Source organism: Mugil cephalus, chromosome 9 (genome assembly GCF_022458985.1).
Source record: "Mugil cephalus isolate CIBA_MC_2020 chromosome 9, CIBA_Mcephalus_1.1, whole genome shotgun sequence".
Taxonomy (NCBI): Eukaryota; Metazoa; Chordata; class Actinopteri; order Mugiliformes; family Mugilidae; genus Mugil; species Mugil cephalus.
Window position 1 is genome coordinate 24,431,343 of NC_061778.1, and position 25,484 is coordinate 24,456,826.

The 25,484-nt window shown below is 40.9% G+C and overlaps 2 protein-coding genes across 2 annotated transcripts in view; one reads left to right on the forward strand and one right to left on the reverse strand.

Annotated features, from left to right (window-relative positions):
* Positions 1-25,484, reverse strand: part of veph1 (ventricular zone expressed PH domain-containing 1) — an 81,453-nt gene that overhangs the window by 36,743 nt on the left and 19,226 nt on the right. The window contains exons 5-7 of the mRNA XM_047594354.1: positions 9,760-9,923; positions 8,048-8,257; positions 1,223-1,443 (exon numbers count right to left, since the gene is read on the reverse strand). Coding sequence (XP_047450310.1) covers positions 1,223-1,443; positions 8,048-8,257; positions 9,760-9,923 — 595 coding nt within the window. The remainder of the gene's footprint in view (positions 1-1,222; positions 1,444-8,047; positions 8,258-9,759; positions 9,924-25,484) is intronic.
* Positions 17,960-25,001, forward strand: ptx3a (pentraxin 3, long a). Its single transcript, XM_047594355.1, has 4 exons — positions 17,960-18,256; positions 20,338-20,491; positions 20,882-21,318; positions 23,108-25,001. Exons 1-4 carry the CDS (start codon positions 18,118-18,120, stop codon positions 23,761-23,763), a joined length of 1,386 nt encoding a protein of 461 aa, XP_047450311.1. The 5' UTR covers positions 17,960-18,117; the 3' UTR covers positions 23,764-25,001.

Sequence of the window (25,484 nt, forward strand, 5' to 3'; positions counted from 1 at the left end):
ATGCCCTATTGTAGGTTTGTTTTTTTTCTGTCTTCACACTCTGCTCTTTCACTAATAAACCACCCTGACTTTCTCAATCCCCTTATCTTTCTCCAAGCCCCCAAGCAAAGGCTTTGGAAGCCTCCGGTCCTGCACACGATGTTTCACTTAAGACAGAGATGTGCGTGTCACTCCCACGCTACAGCCAGATGAGTCAAATTATGTACATTAAATAGCAAACGCGTACACATGCACAATCACTGTACATATACACGAAGGCATGCACATGATGCCCTCACATGTTGTGAATCTATACTGCTTTAAGAAGCACCTATTGTAAATATAGCATATAGTACACAAAGAAGTAACTGGAGGACAAAGAGAATGCACAGGCAACCTGTATTTGATTTACAATCAATGTATCACCATTTGATGTATGGACTCTGTATTTGTGGATACAGCTTGTAGTTAAGGTATTAACTGTGAGTGAGTTTGGGCAGTTGTCACCACTCAGACATGCATGAATCAAGTAAATAATTTGCAGTGAGAAACATGGTGTCTTAACTTGGAGACAGAGGCCTTTGTTAAATGATGCATCAACAAACACTTGAACCTCGAAATCGGTAAAAAACGATGAGATTGTGAGGGACTACAAGAGGAAAAGGAGACTCGTGGTTTTCATCCAAGTAGAGGAAGTGAACAGGGCGGACTCCTACTGAACATTTGTTTACAATTTTGTCATGATGAGCGTTTGAATTCTTGAATTACGGCCAACAACGTCTTTTGTGAGGTCAGAGTGGCCTTTGGCCACTAAATCAGTTCATCTCTACATCCATGTGAATATATGTGCCTGATATGAGGAAATTCCCCTTTTGGGTGGACAACCTAAAAACATAATTTGGGCCAAAGTTGTAATAGATGCATAATAATTCTATAAATACAGTTGTCACAGGAACGTAAGCTTCGTCTCAGTCCCAGTTGACCTTTGGTGCTGCAGAACCCAAATGTCGTTCTTGAAGCCCCATACAAACTTTAGGGATATCATACTGTACAGTCAACAGAAGAGACTAGACAGAGACTATACTGCAGCAGTTTTAACTGAGCTCAATCTTTAGTTTCTTGTTTTTTTTCTGTATTGGTTGAAACAAGCCCCACAGTGAAATTCCAGGGGACTGTCACCAGACTCACATTCTGATAAGAACTAAGTCTAGCTACAACGGCCTATCAACCTGTCCTTCCCAACCTGCAGTGTGTGGCTGCTTTCTCCTCCAGTCGTCTTCCCAGGAGTCTGGCTATGGCAGTGAATGAGTTGCTCATCCTGTAGATGTCTTTACCACAGCCCCCCAGTAAAGATGGGTAGCGGTCAGTCAGAGCTCTGATCTCCAGCAGCAGCGTGTGGTGAAAGCTGTGCTCCATGCTGCTCAGAAGGGACACCAGGTAGACCAATGAGCTGTGAGCATGAGACTGGAGAAAGCAGACAACAAAGGGAAAATTGACAGAGAATAAGACGGCCGGGGAGTCATTATATCAAAAAATACACTTTAATGGTTATGTTGTAATGTTGTGGCCGTCTAAGAGCATAGAAAACAGGACCTGTATTGTGTCGTGGGAAGTTGTTTCACAGTTGTGAAAGAATGCTTCACCGCATATGTTTTGGTGAAGAAACAATGAATTTAATTTTACTCGATACACATTATTTTTGCACTTTTAGGCTGTTTGTGGAGTTTGGTGTCTTTTGTTTCTAAATCACGACAAACAACAATAAAACACATGCGCTTGGCATTCCGCAAGCGTCAGGAATATAAACCTCTTTTCCCAAGTGAAATTTCTTTCCCACTGGCTTTTGTAATAACAGCCACATTTCATCATTCCCTGTCTGCTTTTAGTACACACCAAAAGCAGAGCACATTCAGCCTGCTCAATACTACCACTGAGTCCCTCTTCATAAGGTGCATAACCTAGAGTATTATTATTAGTTATTCATATGGCTAATCTTAATGATAATGGTAGATTACATAAAGGAAATAAAAAAAGTAAAAATGCGTATTGTATTTGAGGATATGAATTCTAAAGGATTCTGGTGTATGTTGGTACTACCGAAGTGTTGAAAGCAAAAACATTATTCCAGGAGAACATTTTATAGAAGTAGATTTTTCAACTATGACATCACAATGACACATTTTTCAGTGTTTAGCAATGTTAAAAAAAGAGACAATAAATAATGTCATCTAAAAGCTGACCAGTGAATGGAAAAACTATGTTTATGTCTGTAGTTTCTTCCTTTAACAAATTATTTAGCAAACACAGGCGCATGTTAAAGTGGTGTAAATCAATCAGCAGAGAAACAGGACCGACATGATTGAGTAGAAACAAGGAACAAAGCCACTTATCTCCATCTGTGGACAAAAACAGAAAATTATTTTTAGTCCTAAAGGATGAAAAAAATGAAGGCTGCATGAACTGAAAAATGAGAACATTAAAACCACGTCTTTGTTCCGCTGAGAGACGAACTGATTGATGGAGGGACAAAAAGACGGACAGAGCCAACCTGTGCTTACCTCTGTCAAACACACCTAGTAAATAGTACAGAAGAATGCAGTTACAGCATGGCTCAGACATGCTTCACAAGCAGTCTCTGTAGGATACTAAATTCATATGCAGCTCCTAAGACTACCAGAACAGCTTTAGATCTCCATACTGATACTGTCATGACATGCCAAGCAGGTGTTTGGGAGCTTTTGAGGTTCAATGCAGAAATCGATGAGGAGCATGTCTGGAGTTCATGCTGCTGACTTTATGAGGCCACGTGCTACCTCTGAGCCACAGTTCAGGCTTGTCTTGTCAATATGCTTTTATATCTGAAAGAGTTACAACAATAATTCAAAATACTGAAGCACACACAGAGCTCACATCATATATAGTTTGAAACTGAGACATTTTACAGTATTAAAAGCCTGTGGGGGCATACAAAGCTCTCTTTAATCATCAGATTATTCATATTGCATTATGTTTCATTATTTGGAAAAACAAAAGATGATAAGAAAAAGATTACTGTTTACTGTTTTTAATCAGCAGTTTTTATCTTCTCCAAGAATTACAGCAGTAAATCAGTAATTTGTATCTCATTCACGCACAAACACATCATCTGAGAAAGACACACCTTGGCCGATTCATGTGCATTGCTCACTATTATCATCATTTTAACCTCAATGAGAGCCAAGCATCTCTGGCTGCAGCACATCTGTTGGTGTGTTAAGACTTTAAATAGTGTCAGACTCTAAAAAAACAAAAAAGAAAGAAAACACTGCGTCGGTCCAGTGAGGAGCCAAATCCTTCCTCTGCTGTCTACCCATTTATTCCCTCATTTGTTTACTTGGTCGCTTGGTTTCTCCTGATTGTTCATCAGGACACTGATCTCTCTGCTTCCTCTGGAGCTGCAGCCTGGCAAAGCTCCACTGCTTCTACAGTATTTGTGCATGAGTGTGTCATTTCTGTCCCAGAGAGCAATAATGACGTGTGACAGCCAGTTGTATACCATGGGAGAGATTATTTACATGTTGAAAGTTAAATTTCTAAGGAAATTGAGCAGATGTGAGGGATTACAGTCAACCCATATTTCAGCAGAAATGATTACCTCAGTACAAAAACAACAAAAAATAAATAAATACAGTACTATGCTAAAGTGTTGAAGGTTTCTTTTCATCAATTAACAAAATGCAGTGAATGAACAGAAGAAAAATCTAAATCAAATCTTGGGTGTCCACGCTTTGCCTTCAAAACAGTATCAGCCCACACAGTATTTGAAGGAACTCTGCTGGTAGGTTGTTCCAAACATCTTGGAGAACTAACTACTGATCTTCTGTGGATGTAGGCATCCTCCAATCCTTCTGTCTCTTCATGCAATCCCAGACACACTCCATAATGTTAAGGGGGGCCATGCCATCACTTCCAGGATTTCTTGTTCTTCTTTGCACTGTAGTTCTTAATGACCTTGGCTGTATGTTTGGGGTCTTTATCATGGTGAGGGCCAATCATATGTCTCCCTGATGGTATTGATGATGGATAAGTATCTACCTGTATTTCTCCGCATTGAGGACACCATTAATCCTGACCAAATCCCTCCCCCATTTGCAGAAATGTAGCCCCAAACTTTCAAGGAACCTCCACCATGCTTCACCGTTGCCTGACTCATCAGTCCAGAGCACCTGCTGCCATTTTTCTGCACCCAGTTCCAATGTTTTCTACATAGTAGAGTCTCTTGGCCTTGTTTCCATGTCAGACGGATGGATTTTTGGCTGCAACTCTTCCATTAAGATCACCTCCGGCCAGACTTCTCCAGACAGTAGATGGTGTCCCACTGATTTCTGCCGGTTCTGAGCTGATGACTCTGTTGGACATCTTCAGTTTTTGAAGGGAAATAAGCTTGATGTGTTTTTCATCTGTTGCATCTGAAGTTTCCTTCTGTCTTGGCCGACCACTGTGTCTACGATCCTACAAAATCCCTGCCTTTGTACAAGTGCACCTATAAGAAGCACCCATAGAAGGAGTGTCTACAATATTTCCCTAATGAGAATAAAAATGCCTTTTGTAACCATCTTAATCAGAAAAGATTGGTTCGATCAGAAGGAATTTTTAATCAAATAGGTGGGGTGGTGTAAAGGAGTTACAGAATAGGTTTCTGAACGTCTCCATGGCGGCAACCTCGAAACAACAAATAGTTCCAGCAAGCATTTGAAAAGATTATTTATGCAGCGTCTCTTTTCTATAGGAGGCAGGGGCAGTGGCTCTGTTCATTGTTGGAGGAGCAGATTCAGGACCAAAAGGTCACTAGTTTGAACCCCCTCTACAGCCAAGGCTGTCAAAAATGAGTGTAAGTCTGAATCAACAGCGCTCTCAATTGATCTCAGGAGTGACTCAAACTGATTTATCATTCTCAGAGGGTGTATTTTCTTCAGAATTGTTGGATGGAACAGCAGACTACTGTCTATAGAGGTTTCTTTCACTGGTTATATATTCTGATCTAACAGGCAACGAATCCAGAAACACATTATAGACTAACTCCCTGCAGGAGTTAAAGAAAGCCAGAGAAACTGTTGTGCAATCAAGAACAAATGCAACCCAGGGCAAAAGTGTGTGTGTGTTGCGGTGTTTGTACGTCTAGGGCACCAATACGAACCCACAGGAGGTACTCTCCACTGCCATCACCAGGAGGCCTCTGCAGGGGCATTTCTCAGAAAACGTGGGTTATTTTCCAAATGGCTCCAGTGTGAAGAAAGACAGGACTTTGAGGTCCGACAAACAGTGTGTCTGAGTGTGTGTATTTGTGTGCATGCGCTGATGTCGAGTGTGTAGGGTTTTTTTTGACAAGAAGGTTGAGGAAGGAAAGGAGCTTTCAGAGGAAACATTGCCCTAGAGTAATAGTAAACTTTATTATGGTTTCCATCTTGTGATTTCTGTGTGCGTGTCTGTCTGTCTGTCTATCTGTGTGTATGTGTCTGCATCTGTGCATGTGTGGAGGGGGAGAGCTTCATGTAGAGACAGTCGTGATGTATATTCACGTTTTACTAATTTTCCCCAATTGCTGTTAAATGGTCTTTAAATGCACCCAGAGGAAAAGAGAAAGAGGCAGCCCTCACTTGTCTTGCAGTCATTTTCATCCCTCTGTACAAACACATCATGCTCTGACTGCATATGTTTCATTACAGTGCTGCATGGACACCAGTGTGTTACTGAATCCTTCTGAACAACACAAAATGGTATGCTGCTTGTTTTGACTTCCAGTGTCCATTGCAGTCGTGATGATATGTAGCAACTATTATCATCAACAAAACTATCTGAAACATTTCCTATTTATGCCTCTCAGATCAACAAGATATCAGCCATCCTAGGGAGGCTGTACTTCCAATGTATGTCCACAATGACAATGCCAATATACTAATTTTAATTACTGTACTACATTATTCTATACAGCACCTATACACCAATATCTGGCCTTGGAGTGACATAAAATATTGTTGTCAATGGTATTTAGAGTTTGCCATTTCCTGGAAATTTATTTTAAAATGTTGATGACCCATCCTGCATCCAGCGGCGTACGCTAATTTTTCTATCCAATAAAACGCAATCAAACTTTCACGTTCATTTCTACCCATTCATCTCCTTCACCAGAAGCACTACTGGTTTTGGCTGTCCTCTCCAACGTGTATGAGTGGCCATTGACACTGTCCACTCAGACCAGTATGGGCAGCCTCTTCAGCTCTGTCTTCACAAGAAACACATGAAAATGCTAAAACCAATAGCACTTTCACGCTAACAGCTTCATGGGGGCATGTTCATGTTTGTAGCTAAAGTTAATGAACCTCAAAATTATAGCAGTAAAAAACACTTTATGTTTATTATATTTCATACTGTGATCTTGTGACAGAACAATCACGAATAAGAACACATCACCTGCATACCATGAAACATTTTCATAGTCATTTCATAGTGATCCATTCAATTCAGTTCAGTTCAATTCAATTTTATTTATATTGTGCCGATAACAGTAGAAATTGTCTCAAGACGCTTCACAAAAACCAGCCTGCAACCTGAGGGCGACGGTGGCAAGGAAAAACTCCCATCACTACATGTATGAATCTGAAACACCCCCACCATCACAGCCTTCAAATCCTGTCCATCACTCAGCAGCGATGTAGTTTGCTCCATTTCCCAGGTTAATAAACCTGTAATGACCAACTCAAGTGTTATTGGCAGGGGTCTCAAATCGGAGCCACCTATTAGCCGACACAACACTTTTTGCCTCAAGAGAAGTGCTATTAGCAGAAAATGAGCAGCCAAATCTGTTGGGGCAGCCAAGAGTTTAACCCATGGTTTTGCCAAAATGAGGCACATGGGACAGATTTAATCTCCTTCAGAACGAATGTTGGTGTGTTAGACTGTCAATTAACGTGAAATGATTTAACAGATGTTGCCACTTTGGCGGTATTCTTGGTGCAGATACAACTGAATACAGACTTGAATAAGTCCATGCACTGCTCATATTAAAGGAAAAGACATTTTTCTCACACATGCCGCACTCCAATATTGTTCCTTTTCTGAGGGATCCATTTTCCCCTCAAATATAGTTGCTTTTTTCATTTTTGGCACATAGAACAAGGCGCACTTAAATGTTTATATATTTATGTTTCTACCATTAGGATACGTCTTTAAATGCTGCTCTTTTTCTGCTCTTTCAAATATTTTCCCCTGCCAGGACTGCAGTTTCTGAGCTTTCAGTGGTGAGGGCATATGTTTGTTTAGGACAGACACTTCCATTGATGTAGGTGTTAGAGAGCGGTCAGGACCTCCAGATTTGCTGTTCTGTCCGGTGTGAGAGTCTGTTTTATACTTGGCAGCATAACAGAGAACAAGTCATGTGCGTGTGAATGTGCAGCCCATTCTTCCGTACTCATTAAAGTAATCACTCTTGCCTGTTTCAGTGTGTGTGTCTGTGCATGGGCACCAACTGCTTGGCTGACATCCAGAGTAAGATTCCCATACATGTTTTTGCTTGCTATAAATGGCCAGTGCCCCGAGTTTCAAAGACATCTATTTCATTTTTGCGTCACATTACTTCACATCCTGGTGGATTTAATTTAATTTTTAACAAATCTGCATTCATGAATTTATGATGTCACATGTGCATATAAATGCACATGACCCAGTGACAATGTTTCCAGGGACAATATATCTTCGATTAACAAGAAATCATTCTTAGGGACATTAGGGCTTCCAACTTAACTGTGGTGCATGAAAATAAAGTCAGTGATTGCAGTGAGCTACCATGCAAGGCCATGATCTGGTTCAACTGGACTTGGAAAACACAAGACACAACCTACCTGCTGAGCCATAGTCACCCGACATGCCCTACATAGGTCTACAAAACTGACATTCTTTCAAATCGTTCTGCTGACTTTGAGTGAATTTGACATTGTACGTACTGTATAAACTGAATCACAAACTGCTACGGAAAGTCACACATTTGTATGTCAAGTGCAAGTCAATTCTGCCATGTTGTGTGTTGTTTTACCTCACTGATGATGCCCACAGCTCCATGGATTTTCGCCACGTGACCCAGAAAAGTCGGACACTGCTGCCCCACGATCCTCAGCGCTGGCAGAAAGGTGACCAACGAGGAAGGGCTGGCCTGTGACACGTCCACAAGCGCACCCAATACAGCCTCTGTCAGCGACTGGTCACCTAGATAGGTGATCAGTGTAGGCACCTGAGGACTCAACATCTACACAGACGAGAAGAAAGAATGATACAGTCACTGAGAGTGGGAAGGAGGAAGTAAAGTCATTAACAAAAACACTGGATGCATTTAATGAAGGAATGAGCTTGGAACAAGATGAAGAGATTAGTGACTAATAATCAACAAATGCTTTAGTGTGGGAGTGTCTGGACCAACTGAGTGAAAGAACAGTTTCTCCTCATTACTGGTCACACTGGACTGCACTAGGCTGGACCGGAAAACAGTGAGCCAGTCCTTCTGCGGCAACTGTATGAGCCACTTGCTCTGAATAAATATGTCAATATCAAACAGTATCTGAGTCACAGGATGACAAGCTGCAGAAAAAGTTTCTTATCACTGTTGTTTTTAATTGTTTTGTTACTGCATCAGTTCCAGTAAGATGTGGGACATTTGGTGAGTGCTGCGATCAACGCAGCTATAATCAGAGCAGAAATATTTTGGAGCGTCTGTGTGGGGGCAGGGAGGGGTGCGGAATAGAATAACTCCAGATGGCTGGTCTTCTTTCTTCGCTGAGTAAGACCATTGAAGTTTTACCAGCATATGCTCTGTTTTCTGGTATTTTATGTGGTACTTCCCAATCATGTTCTTTGCTCCAAAATAGTCAGGATTAAGGGAATTCCTCCTATCATACGTGTACTCCACATGCACGGGTCATATTGCTCAATTCTCTTTGTGTCTTAGTGGATTTTCCTACTATATTTCAATGTGAGCTGCTTACAGGATATAGTGGAGCTGAATCGTAAAAGCTATGACTAAGTTTGACTCAGGGGCCAAAGTCAGTCGTACATTGCCATATAACAAAACAAACAGTTGGTTTATATTATATTTTCTCTACTCAATTATCATTTTAAACAATAGTATACAACACAGGTAGAAAACTGCTTGTTTTACGTGCCACTAAGATGTGACTTCTTGAAATAGTGACTACAAGGCTGGCAAAGTTAGTGTAAATGAAAAGTTGAAAGCAATACTGAAGTCTAAATTTACATTAAGGTTTCTTAGGTGACAGTGGCCTAAGTGGGATAACTGAAATATGAGGCCCATAAGTTACACATAAAAATAACACATGTTAAAGTGAATAGGTTTATTAACCCACAGTTGTTAATGTTAACATAAACTGAGAATTACCTCCTCACAATTAGATACCCCAAGCTGCAGTTTACATTCATGACTGTTCAGACTCATTGTGAATGTAAATTGTTTTAGAAGATGATTATGACGCTACAGTCAAGCAGTCCTTTTAGACATTTTATGTGAAGCTTTGTGATAATTAGAGTGTGGTTTTTGAGTTATGGCCAGAAAGGCTTTTTGTTTGGTTGACAAAGGTCAAGGGTCGCTGTAACACAATTCTTATCAGTTTACATTTGAATCCAAGTTGTCAAATTGTGTTCATTTAATTTTAAGAAATTCCTTATAGACAGCCCCAAGGTATAATGTCACCAGCCACGTTTGTCAGTGCGGAACTTTAATTCAGTGCAAATACTCACTAGTGGATGTTGCTCAGCGACCATCTGAATGAGTCTGATCAGGTGTTGCTGCTCCGGAGATTCCAGCTGTGACATCATTGCAGTGAGGTTGCCTAGGTGATGGTGGATGGTGTCTGGTTGTCTGGGGTAGACTGACGGCAGCACCCGCAACAGCATGTGGTTACCTGCAGAGAAAAAGTTACAAAGATGCTTTCAATAAGCGACAAAGAAGAATTTGAAACTTTGTTCACACTCATGTTCACCACACTCATATAAAAATGTTACCTTAGGAATTAATAACACAAATAATATCCAAGTAGAGTATATCCATTCTAGTACATGGCTAAAAACCAGAACAGGAGCTGTGACTGGACAGTAGGGCACCCCATCTTTTTTTGTTTTTTTCACCCCATCTGTAGCTACTGTTAGGAAGAGGTTTTTATGTGGGTGTTAAGCTCTGTAAAATATCCATTGGAGGATTTGAATAATTCTTTTAGTTTTTACATTTGTTTTCTCGTTGTCTTTGGATACTACTGGTGGCCAATGTCTGTTGTGATAAACATTCCCTTGCCCAGCTGTCTGTAATGTATCTGTGATATTATCTTTAAACACCCAAGATAACCACAAGAAGAAAACTTTCTTCGTTTGATGTAGATATTCCATCACTGATGCTGACACGTGTAAAAACTAAAGGTCAGGGTTCATGCATGACTGGACATAAAGGCATTTGCAAATCAGCACGCAGCCCAACAAACCCCACAGCATTACCCAACAGCTCTCCGATGGACCTTTAAAACATCTTTAAGTGATTCACTGAACAAAGACTGTTGTTTTCAAATGGTAAGCAAGTGGTGAGCTTAGCTTAGTATAAATACTGAAAACACAAAGAAACAGCTTGTCTGACTTTGGCCAAAGGTAACAAAATCAGTCTACTCATATTGCAAAGCTTATTCAACCCGTATTTCCAATTACTTTGATGAGCAAAAGTCTAAAATTTAGATTTACAGAAGCAGACTAAGTTTACTACTTTTTGCCTTGTACTGCTCTAAACCACTAAAATCTTCTGGTAGCAACTGGATTATTTTGGGGCTGTGGCATGAGAAATATATGTGCCTCTTGTATGTTTTCCATTTCAAATGTGGAATGAGTGAAACAAGCTCATTGTGAAAAGACATTATGCATTGCAAGCTCTCATTGCCATTACAGCTCTCTATTTTAAACAAAAAATATCATCAGTGACACCAGCACTTCATCACCGGACTCTACAACCCTGTGATCAACATGGTGGAAACACAGATCCAAATAGTAGACGATGTTTCCTTGAGGGTCAATTAACTGTTCCAGTTGCTATTCTGGGAAAAAATGCTAAATTAAAATCCTGAAGTGAAACTGAGCAGAAACAGAAAAACACAAGCTTGGTGAACTGAAGCAGCACACACATAAAAACCCATAAATTGTAAACTCTTCTCTCACATGGTGTTCCCCAGGGGTTAATTCTTGGTCCTTGTTTATTTTCTATTATAAGCTTGCCTGAGCCAGGTAATCCCTAGACATAACTGTCATTTTCAGTGTTGTGAGGATAACACACAACTTTATGTGGCATCTAGTAATGCACACTTTTTAACCATGTTTTTTTAACCATGCTTGTTAACTGTTTATTTATTTACTGTATGTATATCTCCTATACACTCAAATCAAATAAATCGAGCTGCATTCAGTTTTTGAATAAAAGAATACATGTTTGACGGGGTAATTTGATCCATGGCTACAAAGAGATCAGCAGAAACGACTCACTGTTCTGAACTGTTGAGTGAGAAGACAGAGGGCAAAACATTTAGGAGATGGTGACTGCCTCTGTTGTAGCTTACACTGTACTACATCAAATACACATCCACACCATACACTTTCAACACAAATCACAATAAAAACAGACATATACGGCTCATGTCCAGAAAGGGAGAGCTGGTAACAACCATAAAGCTGATGCTGTAGGGTTTACAGGTCTGTTCGGAGGAATGTTAAAAGGCTGGAGGAGACGAGAGTCTAAACAGAAACACACTGTGGAAGATTTACTGAGCTCACTGGTTTGAGTACATCCACCCCTTATACTATACACTCACACACATACAGTTATCTGGTATAACATTATGACCGCCTTCCGAATATTGTGTAGATCTCCCTTGTGCCTCTAAAAGCAGTTGTGACTCATCAGTGAATGGACATGGGCCTTGTACACGTCTATTGTGAGATCCAATGTGGCTGGACTTAATGAACTCTAATGAAGAAACACTAAATATTCAGCACTTAGTGAGGCTCCTGCCATAGAGCCCCACTCTGCAACTTCACAACATGTGCATGTGTACGTGCGTACGTGTGTGCGTGTGTGAGTGCAAGTTGTGAAGTTGCAGAGTAGGGCTCTATGTGAGTGCAACATCCGACCTTCATACCTTCATTCCACCAAACACCCAACAAGTCATTGTGACTTAATCTCACTAAGATATCTTGTAGTGACCTTTGGTTCTTTTAACAAAGGCATCATTTTCCTGGACAAAGAGAGGACAATGGCTTTTCTTTTAGAGTGCAGCTTTTCCAAATGTCACATTACAATCCCAAAAAAGAGACACTTTAATCCAGCTGTTGGCCTTCTTAAAGTAATGTTTCTTATTTGTCATTTTTATATTAAAATAACTCAAAGAGGACACTTAAACGGTCAGTAAAGGGAAAAATGCCTTTCAATGAAAAAACTATACATTTTAAAGTATGACTAGCAGCCAAGAGACCAGAGAGTCGTGACTTTCTGAATTAAACATTTAATTTTACTCCAAAGTTAAACCGACCTTTTTAGGCACCTTTTCTGCCCCCTGACAGACAGAGTTCAAGCTTGTGAACTGTGCCTGGAATTAAGTTGTTAAGTGAGTAACTTATGAATAACTTAGCTGTTACACCTCACATAAACATTACAGTCTTAGCCAGAAATTTTCATCTTACCCACAAAACATCTGACCTGTTATGCGAGTGAGGTTACTGTACAGGATAAAACCGCAGAGATCTGCACAAATGATATTCAGATCAGGTGTGATTCTGGAGAGCTTTACAACTTAAATGTGTTTTCTGCAGCTTACAACTTTCATTCCATGTATGCATGTACTATGAAAAGCCGTATAACATGCAGCTTGTATAACCTCAGGTGGAGACAAGAGACAAACCTCTCCCAGAAAGCCTATATCTTTGAGACTCTGTGTTGCATGAACAAATCCCCTCCTGCAACGCAGTAAAAACTATTTAAAATATTCTTGTCTATATGGAACGTGACAGCCCTGATCCCTGGAAGGGATCCCGTTACCAGAGTCCAAAGAAATACTTGGAGAGGTTTTAAATTAATTGGACACATGAGTCAAAATGTTTTATGCATAAAAAATACTTTATATGGAAATCGTACATGTGCACTGGAACTGCAGAGCAGATGTATATGGTTCTATATATAGATCAAATTGATGACTTCTTTGTGTGTGGATGACAGCATGTCACAACCATTCTGACTCATTTTAACGTTATCCTGTATCATCATTATAGACTATGAGGTGCATCAGTAAAATTTTCAGACTACGATGAGTCCCAAACACACAATCAACTCAGCAATTCTTTTTACTGAGTCAGCACTAACTAGATGCAGCTGGAGATGTATGCAACACATCTGTGTGCCTGATATCACAGACTGCCTCAGTGTGCAGCTATGTCAGTAAGTCATACAAGAATTCAGCGAGGGTAATTTGCCATTTTGTCAAAAAAGAAAAAAAAAAACATGAGCATTTTTCTGACTCGGAGGCACTGATTTGTGTTTTAAAAGTATTTGAGAAGGCACAGTTTCAAATTAAGTAAATATTGTGTATAGTTGCATACTGTACACACTGGTCTGTCAGGTGAGCATGTGTGATGTGTAACAACTGCGTCAATTCCTACCTCAGATGGCAGCTATAAGGTAAAATATGCAAGCATGTACAGAACACAGGAACACCTGCCTTTTTCTCTCTTCTCTTTGTAACATCTGTCAGCCTCATATTTTACCTCTCTACAGTAAGGCATGCAGATTTTTATTAAATAACCAGCCCAGCCTCGTGGAACAGTGAAACAGTCATAGAATTCCATCAAATAATTTGTGCCCATGTACTTGAACTATATACAGCATTTACATATGTACTGTATTGTTGTGTACATATGTACTTATGTGTACTGCAGTACTAGCAGTAGAAATACCAATAGAAGTAGAGTAGTGTTGCGTGCTGACAGTATGCCACATTTCTGGGCATGCCCTCTCAATGATGTACAGCCTAACCCTACCCTTTCACGCTTTTCTTTTTGTACTGATTCGTTGTCTTGCTTTCAGTTCTAGGAATATATTGTGTCTTGGGCAGAAATAAATTCCTTCAGCAAATGGGTCTGGCACAAAAGAATAATGTGCATCAGGTGATTGAATTCCACGACTGTTTTCAGACTCAGGTGAGACCGGTGGGAATTCTGTATTTCTTCACCAACAAATTGTTTCTATTCCCAGTTCAGTCAGCGTTGTTAAAGCTGCCACTATGAGTTACCTCTAATTTGTCAAACTGTGGCAGAGATGGCAAAAACTTGTCCATGGGAGATGCAAAAGCGTTTTGATATTTATGTCAGGACTGGCATCTATTTGTTTGAACTGCACACGTCACTATGGTACACCAGATCACAATTCATGCTTTCGTCAGATTTTCTCCATTGTCTCAGCTTTTTGAGTTATGGGACACGTTCCTGTATTTTCTTTCAAGCCGTTCCACGTTTTTAGAACTGTTAAAATTGTGGACTAACCACACAGACAGTGTGTTTACACGGTCTTAGGAAATAGCGTTTATTGTTACCAGTGAAGGCAGGCGGGTAAACATGAGCATGCTGAGGATTGTGGAAGAACAATTTCATACAAGGCTGACAGAGCCATAATATGGCACATATGGCACCTTCTTACAATGCTTTGTGGTCAGTTTCTGCGTAATGTAGGGTAGGTTCTGCATACTTCACCCACCAAGGCATGGACTCCATTAGACCTCCATTAGATTACACTAGACAGCTCTACACTACTCTGCTGTGGTACCTAACACCAAGACATTAGTGGCAGATCCTTTAAGTCCTTCGAGTCCTGTGAGTGGAGCCTGCATGGATCAGTGCATCCCACATATTGGAATGGATTTAGATATAGGAATTTTGGAGGTCAAGTGAACACCTTGACCTCGTGGTTGTTTTCCTCAAACTTGTGTCAGGGCACTGAAGGCTACTGCCACCATTTCTATTAAAGGGAGTACCTGGACTGCAACAGTGGTTGGTGACGCCCACATAAATGGCAAGACCCAGCATCTCCTAGAACACTGCTGTTCAAAGCATCACAATGCTGATCAGTCCATGTTCAATCAATCTGAATTCACTGCAGTCAAGCAGTCATAACTGAAATCTCTGTCAGCCCAAGGGCTCCCCCACTCCCACCCTGATCTAGTGACTGTGGTCTATGTTGTTGCTTTGCATGGCAGTCTAACCACCAAAATATTTATTATGACAAGCTCTTTGTACTCCATTACATTTTGTACTCCACTTCCAAATCATCTATCCTTATTGAAATATGACTACTGCAACAATGACCCCGTGACCCTAGTGAGGATAAATGGTAGTAGGAGATGAGACATGTACTTTTTTTTTTTTTTTTTACTCAGCTTATTCCTTTCATTCTTTCATCTGTGACATATATAAAAGTATGACTTCTTGGTGCTGGCAATGCTCTTTTCTTTTTCTGCTGGCTCACTGTGAGAAGTGATTGGGGTACTCACTTTCTTATGTATGAATGCCAAGCAAATCAGTGCCGCTGATGGAAATATAAAACACATCGATTCTTGAGCATTAGAGGATTTGTTTATCTGAGGAGGCCCTACTAGTCGGCAGCAGAAAAGAAAACTGGACAGCTGGCAAACAGGTGTGCAGGAATGAAATTACTGAAATCAACGTGTTAAATTTCACACACTCCTTATTACAAATCTTTAATTAATGCAATGCACAAATATTTAGTTTTATTGACAACCGAGAGAAAACTGAAGCACCTTTTCCTTTCTCCCACGCACCTCCCACTGTCTGTCTGAGTGCAGCTGTCTGGATGAAAAGACTGTTTCACAGAGATAACAAGTGAACGAGTGTTTGTTTCAGTAGGTATTCGAGAGAGGGAAAACAGACACAATAAAAGGGAGACAGATAGTGGTGCAGGATGAGAGTAGGCATACCCTAAAGTTCCATAAGGAAGTTGTTATTTCCATTCCACTGAAAATACACTAACAAGCACTCACACACACAAACGCAACCATTTAGGAAGCTCACACATCATGTGGATGCACACACTTACATAAGGCTGGCAAATAATTCCATTATTTGCTTCAGAAAGTCAAGCAGGAGAACAATAAACCCATTTAGAAACCTCTTGTGTCTGGGTTGCATTCAGACTTACCTCCCACACACATACATAATCTCTGCATGGGGCAAAAATCAGGGAAGTTTGTCTTCTCTGCCTCCTCCCCCCCTTCTAGTAACTCTCCTTTTCTCTCTGTGAGTCGCAGGAGCTGCAGTTAGATCTGATTACGACATCCAGGCTACCTCCAACGACGCATTACTCATTGCCTCACTAGCGGGCCCTCACATTGCTATACTTACGAGAACTACATGCTTTCACAAGGGTGGAAACTTAGAGGAATTTTCAATCATTTCTTCATTTCCTCAAAAACATCTCTATGTGTTTGACTGATATGATTTGTGGTAATAACTGTGCAATAAGTTTACAAAAAACATTATTTAGAAGTGAGATCTTTGGTTGGTCAGTGTAAGGTCTACCTTTATGGTGAATGGTTATTCCAGTTCATTGCAGCTCAATTGCCATTTCTGCTTTGGTTTTGATATTGTCATTGTTAAAGTAAATGTCGAAAATCTGGACCTTGTTTGTAGATGGCGGCAGGATCAGAAGGAATTACATGAATTGCAAGTCACTTGATGAAATATACTGTATCAACATATGCTGTAGAAACCTGAAATGGCTTTGGCTCATTTGAAAACGATGGCTTTTCTGTGTGCACATTTTTATCTTACAATAAAGAGGTTAAGATACATCTGTTTGTTTACATCATGTCAATATGAAAACCTGCAGTTCCTTAAAAGACCACTTGAGGCTGGCTGCAAAAGAGAGTCAGCCCCCATAGACCTCTTTGTTAATATGCACAACTTCACAGCAGGTGAGTTGAGATATAAGCATAGCTTGTCATGCCTGGTAAACCTCCAGGTGAGCTGCCCCAACCACCTGGCCCCTTTCAACGCCGAGGAGCAGTGACCCTACACCAAATGCTTCACAGTTTTCCAGCAGAGCACCGTGGCCTCAAATTTGGGGGTGCTGACTCTCATTACGGACGCTTCACACTCAGCTGTAAACTGTCCCAGAGCATGCTGGTCTGACGAAGCTGACTGAAACTGCAAAAGACGTAATTCTGATGATTCCATGCCAGACAAGATTGTTACCCTGGTATTGTGTTGAGATCCTACCCATGAAAACCATAAACACATCAACTTGCCAAGGAATGCCATGTTTACAGCTAAGTGTAAAAAAAGCACCTCCTTCATCTCTAAAGATAAAAGGGTTGAAGTTATGTATAATTAAGAGGGAGGTTGTATTGAATGACACATGGACGCCATCACAGGCTGTCAACGTTAGACCCAGGCATCCTCATTTCCACTTGCGCTCCACAGCTTGACCAGTTAAAGTGGCCAAGATGGCGAAAACAAGGCCACACTGAACCTGAAAACAACTCTTCAGGAAACCCATCCATTTTTATATGCAGTTGACCATCCAACTCTGTCAGAGTGAAGACGTCCCTGTCTTCCCAGATCATCATAATAGCTACCTTGTGAAGTTCATATGACTGACAGAATGAGGTACAAAAGTAATAGTGACCTTGCGATAAACTGTCTTTATCTTTTAAGACTAAATGAAGCTTAGGGCTGAGATTAAGTATTGTAGGGAGACAGTCTCTTTCCCTGGATGGAGTACCCTCTACATCACTGGGCTTCGTGCCCAAGGATTGCTCAGCATTTAGGCAGAGAGAAAGAGAGAGAGAAAGAGAGAGAGAGAGGTGGGGAGTCATTAGGGAGGAGGGACAAATACAGTATGAAAGAGGGGTTGAAAAGGAGAGTGGTAGACCTGCCGCTCTGTATAAAGTGAGGCAGCAGAGGCAAACAAAACACAAACAGAGCAAACCTGACTGCAACTGGTCTTCTCAACAGACACACACACACACACACACATTTCTCTCAGTTTCACACAGCAGCAGCAGCAGCATGTTTCTCTGGAGGCTCCCTCAGGCAGTGTGTGTGCTGTCGGCGTGCGTGTGCTTAGCTCTCGCCTATGAGGATAATATCGAGGTCAGCTACGATGACACCTACTACAATGAAATCACAGATGGAGACACACCAGAACGTAAGTGTTAGATTGTGTGTGTGTGTGTGTGTGTGTGTGTGTGTGTGTGTGTGTGTGTGTGTGTGTGTGGGCTGGAACTAAAGATGTATCTGATTGAGAATCTCAAATGGCTGTGGCTGCAATTTAATTAAATTCTGGAGCATGAAACTGTTTTCTTATTGGACTGTGGGAGAGGTGAGATCAGGACACTGATGTAAACGTACAGTCTGTCATTACAGGGGGAGCAACAACAGGCAACACAATTAGTTAAGCATCAATAAATCACCAAAAATTAACTGACAAAGATGTTTTTTTTTTCCTCTTTCACTGACCATAAATTTCATGATACATTTTCCGATTCATGGTCTGCAAAAAGAAGTGAAGAAAGAAAAGTAGGATGTTCAGTGGAAAGTTAAGGTGGTGTCTTTAAATGAATATGTGTAGTGATTTGCTGATTTACATGTATGACAATGATGAGGTTGCCGCTGTTCTGTAAGAAGTTCCTGGCTCACATGTGGCTGCACATGGTTATGCTCAGTGTGATCAGGTTATCGTGTACTTTTTGGACAGAGAAGAAGTCCTGCTACAATACACAGGGCATTGGCAGAGACACAGTTTATGTGTGAGATGAGCAGCATCAAATAATATGCTGAGTCAGTTGATTAACTACCGCACGTATTACGGCATGAATGACTGATCACCGTCTGCAGAAAAACTATTATGAAATTCTTCTGTCAGCTGTTTCTACAAGCATCAAAGTTTCCCTCTTTGCCAGAGAGAGGAATGTGCTCAAGTGTGTACATGAAAAAGGGGAAAGCGTGAGTGCATGCATGTGTTTTTTGTGCGTTCTGCTGAGGCTTTTACAGCTCTCATTTTGCATTTGTTTGTTGTTTTTAACCTGGCAGGAGGTGTAATTGCAGTACAGTTGTTAACAGGCAGGAAACTGGGCACAGACGGCGTTGTGATTAATCGTGGGTTGAGGCAGAAATTAGAGCAAACAGATCGCTGAACCTGACCCACTCAAATCATTGAATTTCTGAGTAGAATCTCAATTAATGAGACAGGTTGTGGCACAGTCATTTTGAAAACAAACGGCAGGTTGACAAATTACATACAGAAGACATAAGATTTTCTTAACACTCCTGTGACTATTGGAAGCTTGTTATTTAATTATCCATGTATGTACTGTATAGGGCATGGCGTTAAATTGTGTCTTTTAAAATAACAGTCTCTTAAAAATAAGCAGAACCAAGAAAGTGGATTATGCTCTATTTACTCCCACTTCCATCATAGCAGTTGTCAGACCTACTCTTTTGGAGTGGTAAGTCAGAGGTAACCGAGTGCATGAACCTTCTGTCTAATTTACTTTGAACTCTGGGGACAGGAAGCCAAAACAAATCATGCAGCCCTGTAATAATGCTCCTCTGGGATACGCTTGCAGGTATAAACAGAGTCTGAAAGCCTCAAACGTTAAACAGAACAGTGTGTCCGATGTATATTCTCACTCCTGGATTGTTTTACCCCCTGGCTTCGTTTTATCTGCCTCTTCCTAGTGTTTCTCTGTTATCTCTCTACCTCCTCTCAGAAGGTCTTCCCCTTCCTTCCCCTTCCTTCCGTCTTTCTGCTCGTCCACAGCAGAAATCCAGATAATCTTGTAGGAACAGCATTCAGATTAAGAACCAATTGTCCAATTTCTCTCTCACATTCTTATCTACCGCCACTATCTCTTCTTTGGCAATTGCTGCAGTTGGACCTCCCACGGAATGAAACTTTTTTTTTTCTCTTACAACTATAGCCTTGAAATTACTCTACAAGTCGGAGAGAACACAGCACATCTGAAAACGGTTAGACATGTCCTGCAATAGCATCTGGTCTATAACTCTGCTGAGAAAGTTTCGAATTTTAAATTCACTCTTCCTGTGTGAATGCCAGAATGCATCGACATGATGGCAAAGGAGTGCTTAAAGGGTAAATCCTTGACCTTTGTGGAAGAACAGTGCATCTACCTCTATCTCCAGGGATGTGCCCGAGTTTATCCTCTGCTGAATAACATTTCTCTTTTCCCACCTCTCTCCTCTCCTTTTTACCATTGCTCTTTACAGCCACGAGCACACCCTGCAGTTCCCCAGACCTGACCAAGTGGGACAAACTCTTCTCTATGCTGGAGAACAGTCAGATGAGAGAGAACATGCTGCTTCAGTATGCTGATGATATCATCAAGGTGGAGATGGGGTCGCTGCGTGGTGAAATGATGAGGTTGGTTGAAGTGAATGAGTTATCAAGAAATCACGGTCCAGTAACGATTGTCAGAAACAGCCAGCAAAGAATCATCCACTGAGTACTTGAAGCCTGCAACAACAAACATTTTTATTATTGAATCGGTAATTTTCTTGATGAACTGTCTACAAATTTTAGTTCAAACTAAACATTCTCACTGGTAACATAAATATTAAGAAAACCAGATAAATTCTGGTGATTTCTGTCCTTTTTTGTAAATGGTTAAAATAAAAATGACAAATGAGTGATTCTCACATTGCTGCTGATCATTTTTCTGTTACTTGCTGATTTTGGCAACATTCTGAATTGTCTTGATTGTCTTGAGATTACAGTTTGTTTTTTGTTTTTTTTTAACTGATCCTTTGTCAGGTTCGTAGCTCAGTATGGTGGCTCCTGTGGGGCTGCTGTGGAGACAGCTGGAAGACGGATGGCCTTGCAGTTGGAGGGACGGCTCAGAGAAACTCTGGAACGCCTCAAACTTAGAGATCTGTCTTCTGCTGCTGGGAACTCTGTCGGGAATTCCGACCACCTAGAGGCGCAACTGCAGCATCTCCTCTCCGCGGCGCGAACACAAGCGTCCCGACTTGCTAAGTTGGAGACCAGCTGTTTCAGCAGCCCAGAAGCTGGGATGGAAATGAATTCCAAGACAGGATTTCAGCTTCCAGGGAGTGGAGGGGCTGAGCCGCAGGCGCAAGGGGTCACATCGAGGGAGGTTGCAGTAGATGTGGTGCTGGCTGCACTGGAAGAGACGAGGATGAAGCTGGAAGAGGTGCAGAGGTCATCGAGACAAAGATACCTTCCTGCAGGTAAGATTATAATCTTTGCATCAGCAATTAGTTTTTGCCTGTTTTCTTTTCTTTGTATTTGCATTCATCGATCTTAACTGCACCACCAAAGCGATTTCCCATTTTCAGTTTTTTCCTGGTTGACACATTCAGGTTAGACTTCAAGTGAAAAGAAATGGCATCCTCCATTTCGTGTTAGTCCTAAATACCTTTTCCACTTTATCTGTCTGTCTCCAGGTGTGCTGTCCTCCTCAAGCAACAAATTAACATTTTCCCTTCACTTACTAACATTCGTCTCTAGTTGACACAGTCCGCTCAAAGGAGATCTACCAGCAGTTGCCTGTATACTGCCTCTCCTTCCTGACAGCTGAAGCAAGTTGAACCGACAAATACTTAATGTATTTGCTATAAAACCGTCATGCTTCAAGAGGTTTTTAAGCAACAATAGACTCAAATAATAGCTTTAAAATAGGGAAACACGTGCGAGGCAACATTCCTACTGGACCATGACGGTTTATGCATGCATGTGGTTCCTGTTAACAGAGTTACTGGTTTTGCATCCAACCCTGAAATAAACAATGACTAAAAACCATGTAAGTTTAGGGATTAAGTGTCTAAGTTTGAGTCAGTAAACTTGGACCAAGGCACCAGCCATGTCAGTAAGACAACTTCATTATCTTTCATTTCCTGGAAAAAAAAAACAAACAGAATAAGTTGTAACATTTTACTCATCTCATGCATGCACTCAGAGACACACACACACACACACACACACACACACACACACACACACACACACACACACACACACACACACACACACACACACACCTGTAGGTCTGGCCTACATATAGAGCAGAGGGAGGTGTAATCATTAGCTAGTTGCCAAAAAAAACACACCAAAGCACCCTGGGTAAGTAGAACCAGATGGAAACCTTCATGAACACACACACACACATTCCGCATGTTCAAAATGTAATTTTTTTCTCCATTATTTTGTGAGTGGCAGAAACCTGAGACAAATGTAGCATCAATATTTTGGGCTCTCCAGTTTAAGTGAGTGTCTGACTGGAAGGATAGAGGGAGGGGCAACAGAGAGAATTTGAGAGATGGATTTAGGGTGTGTAATGTTTGTAGAAATGCATGCCCTTCAGGCAGTTATACAACCAACAGAACCAAAATGTGTGTAATACATAAATAGCAGAACAACTCAATGAACTAGAGGACCTAGAGGGTAATCTAGTACATGATTCATGTTCTCATTACCTGACCATAAACTGAACTCCACCTTTTTGATCGATCATGGCAGTGCACTGGCAAGACCATGACATCCGCAAGCTGCTCTGCATTCAAGGAGAAGAGGAGATTCTAGCTAGCTGCAGATTTAAATGTATCTCCAAGATAATTTTCTTAGTAGGACTCACAAAATCTACACAACAACCTTCATTTATTACGGAGTGGTGGAGTCCCCTCCAAGGTTGTAATGTGCGCCTAGTTCTTTTCTAATCTTTTAACAACAAAAAAAATCTTCTATTTTATGTTGATGACACCAACCTTTACCTCTCAATAAAGCATTCAGCTTAAATGAATTTACAATCATTTTTGACATTTTTGAATTTGAACATACCCTTATATTTTTTTCACTTACTAATGCTGAGAGTACTCGCTGTCATCAAATTTGCTCTCATGAAATGTCCTGAACCATTTTAAAGAGAATGTACATGCCATAGGCCTTCATAATGGACATGCTGATCACTCCCAAGTCCGACTCCTAGTAAAATGAATACTATCACATCTTCTTGTTGCATAGGTTGTGAAACAGCCCTCCTCTTCCCTATGAGATCCCGCCGAATCTACACTGCTGTCATTCCAGATGTCCATCTCTCCACGTCCTCCTTCACTGTCTGCATGTGGGTAAAACCGACAATCCTCTCAAACAAAACCGTGCTGTTCTCCTATGGAAACCGCCGCAACCCATACGAGATCCAGCTGCTGCTTGGCCAAACCTCTGTGCTCTTCACCATCGGAGGAGAATCTCACCTGGTGGAGGCGAAGGGTGTCGCGAACCCAGGGCAGTGGATCCACTTGTGCGGGGCTTGGTCTTCTCAGCAGGGCCTGGCATCCTTGTGGGCTGATGGTAAAAAGGTGGCCTTCACACCCGGAGTGGCTGAGGGACATGTCCTACCTGACGAAGGTTCACTCCAGCTTGGACAGGAAAGACGCAGCTGCTGCTCTGTATCTTCAAGCAGCAGGACCGGCATGGCAGGGTTTGAGGAAGGGTTCGATGCCAAGCTGGCCTTTGCTGGGAAGATGACAGGGGTGAACATGTGGGATAAGGTGCTGTCGGAGGAGGAGATTTCCCAGCTGGCTCTGCAGGAAGGCCAGGGCTGTGAGCAGAGGGGGAGCATGGTGGCGTGGGGCGTGACGGAGATGGTTCCACATGGTGGGGCTCAGTTCATCTACTGAGTCATACTCATAATTAGCATCATCATAAATCTCTGCAACAAATTTTCATGCAACAACTGAAGAAACAACCACTTTTTCGTATTTGTTCCTTTTAAATATTCTCTGTTTTAAACACTGCCTTGTTGTTCATCATCTTCGTCATCATGATCATGAATGCTGCAATGAACTCTACTGAACACGTTCAAAAGAGAGAAAGCCAATACTGTGAGAGACTGAAGTTTATTTTTCTAACAGAACCTTTTGAACTGAGGCCACACACACACACACAGACACATGCTTACACTGGCGTACATTCAGCTTTGAAAACGTGTATCGTAGCAGGAAACGTGCTGCAAGCAGAATTCACCAAAGACTTTAATTAGAGTGCCAGAAAGACAAAGAACCTATTGTCAAAGCAAACAAGTTCTGAGCCAGTAAACAGAGTAATCGCCAGACAGCCACACAGGAGAGGTAAATAAGAGGTCACAGACGATTACAGGAGATTATCTTGTCCAATTATGTATTTTTAAGAAAAATAATGATGTGTTATCCCTTTTTCTATCCAGATCTCTACATGAGTGTCAAATACATTGAATGAAAATATCACTGCACAAGCTTTTAATAGGGAACATTCATTTAGTAAAAATCTTTGCTTACCTATCTATCCATGCCATCCATTCCCATTATAGCTGAAAGTAAAGGTACTAATGTGTTAATAATGTGCAGAACAACATGTGATATATGAAAACGTTGTGTGACTGAAAACTGCTGTACTTGCTTTCACCTTAAGCATGGCCGACTAGCAACTTTAGAAACAATTTTAGCTTGTTATTATTTTTCGTTCTAATTTTCCTGGATTTGTTGTTGTTGTTGTTGTTTTGAAGATATTTCTAAATGTGTACTCATAAAAGTGTTTACATTGATATGCGTTATATAATTCCAGTTCTGCTTTGTCTGTAGTTCTCATTTTAATGTAGGGTAATGTTTATGTCTTTATTTTTTGTTTTGTTTTGTTTTGATACTATATAAAGTAATAAGAGTAAAACTGTTTTTTGTGTGAGTGAGATTGACATTGTATTTTGATAAAAGAAAGTGATGTTTACACAGTCTTTTATTAACTAAGTTGTCTTGTATCATACTGTAAATTGATATTGCGAAAAGGTGAAACTGAATGTATTTTGTACATAAATATATTTTGCATAACATGACTGGATGAAATGAGAGTGAGGGATGAATAAATATTTCAAGTTAAGTGTAAATGCCTTCCTGTGATTAAAAGTGTGTGTTTTGTGTGTATTTAACCATTAAGTCCCTTTATGGCTTGTAGATGGACTTGTTAAATAGACTGCACCTATGAGGCATTTTTTAAACTTGCATTCATTAAAACGCACATTCATTAACAGCAGAGCTGCTACGATGCAGAATGCTGGCCTTATCATTAAGAGCAATTTGGGAGTTTGTTGTCTTCCTCGTAAACAACTTGCCTCTGATAATCACATTCTAAACTTACTGTAAATGTTGCATTTCACTTAATCAGGATAGATCTTTGTAAGATGTATTTTAAGGTGACACATGCGGTGTTCTTGAGCAAGACACTGAAACGCAAGATGCTCCCGGTGCTTAGTGCTGGTGTGTGAATGTGTGTGTGCTTGTGTGAACGTGAGGGTAGATGTGTCATAGTGGCTGTAGAGCACTTTCAGTACCAATAGGCTCCATAAATACAAGACCAATTATAATTTAAG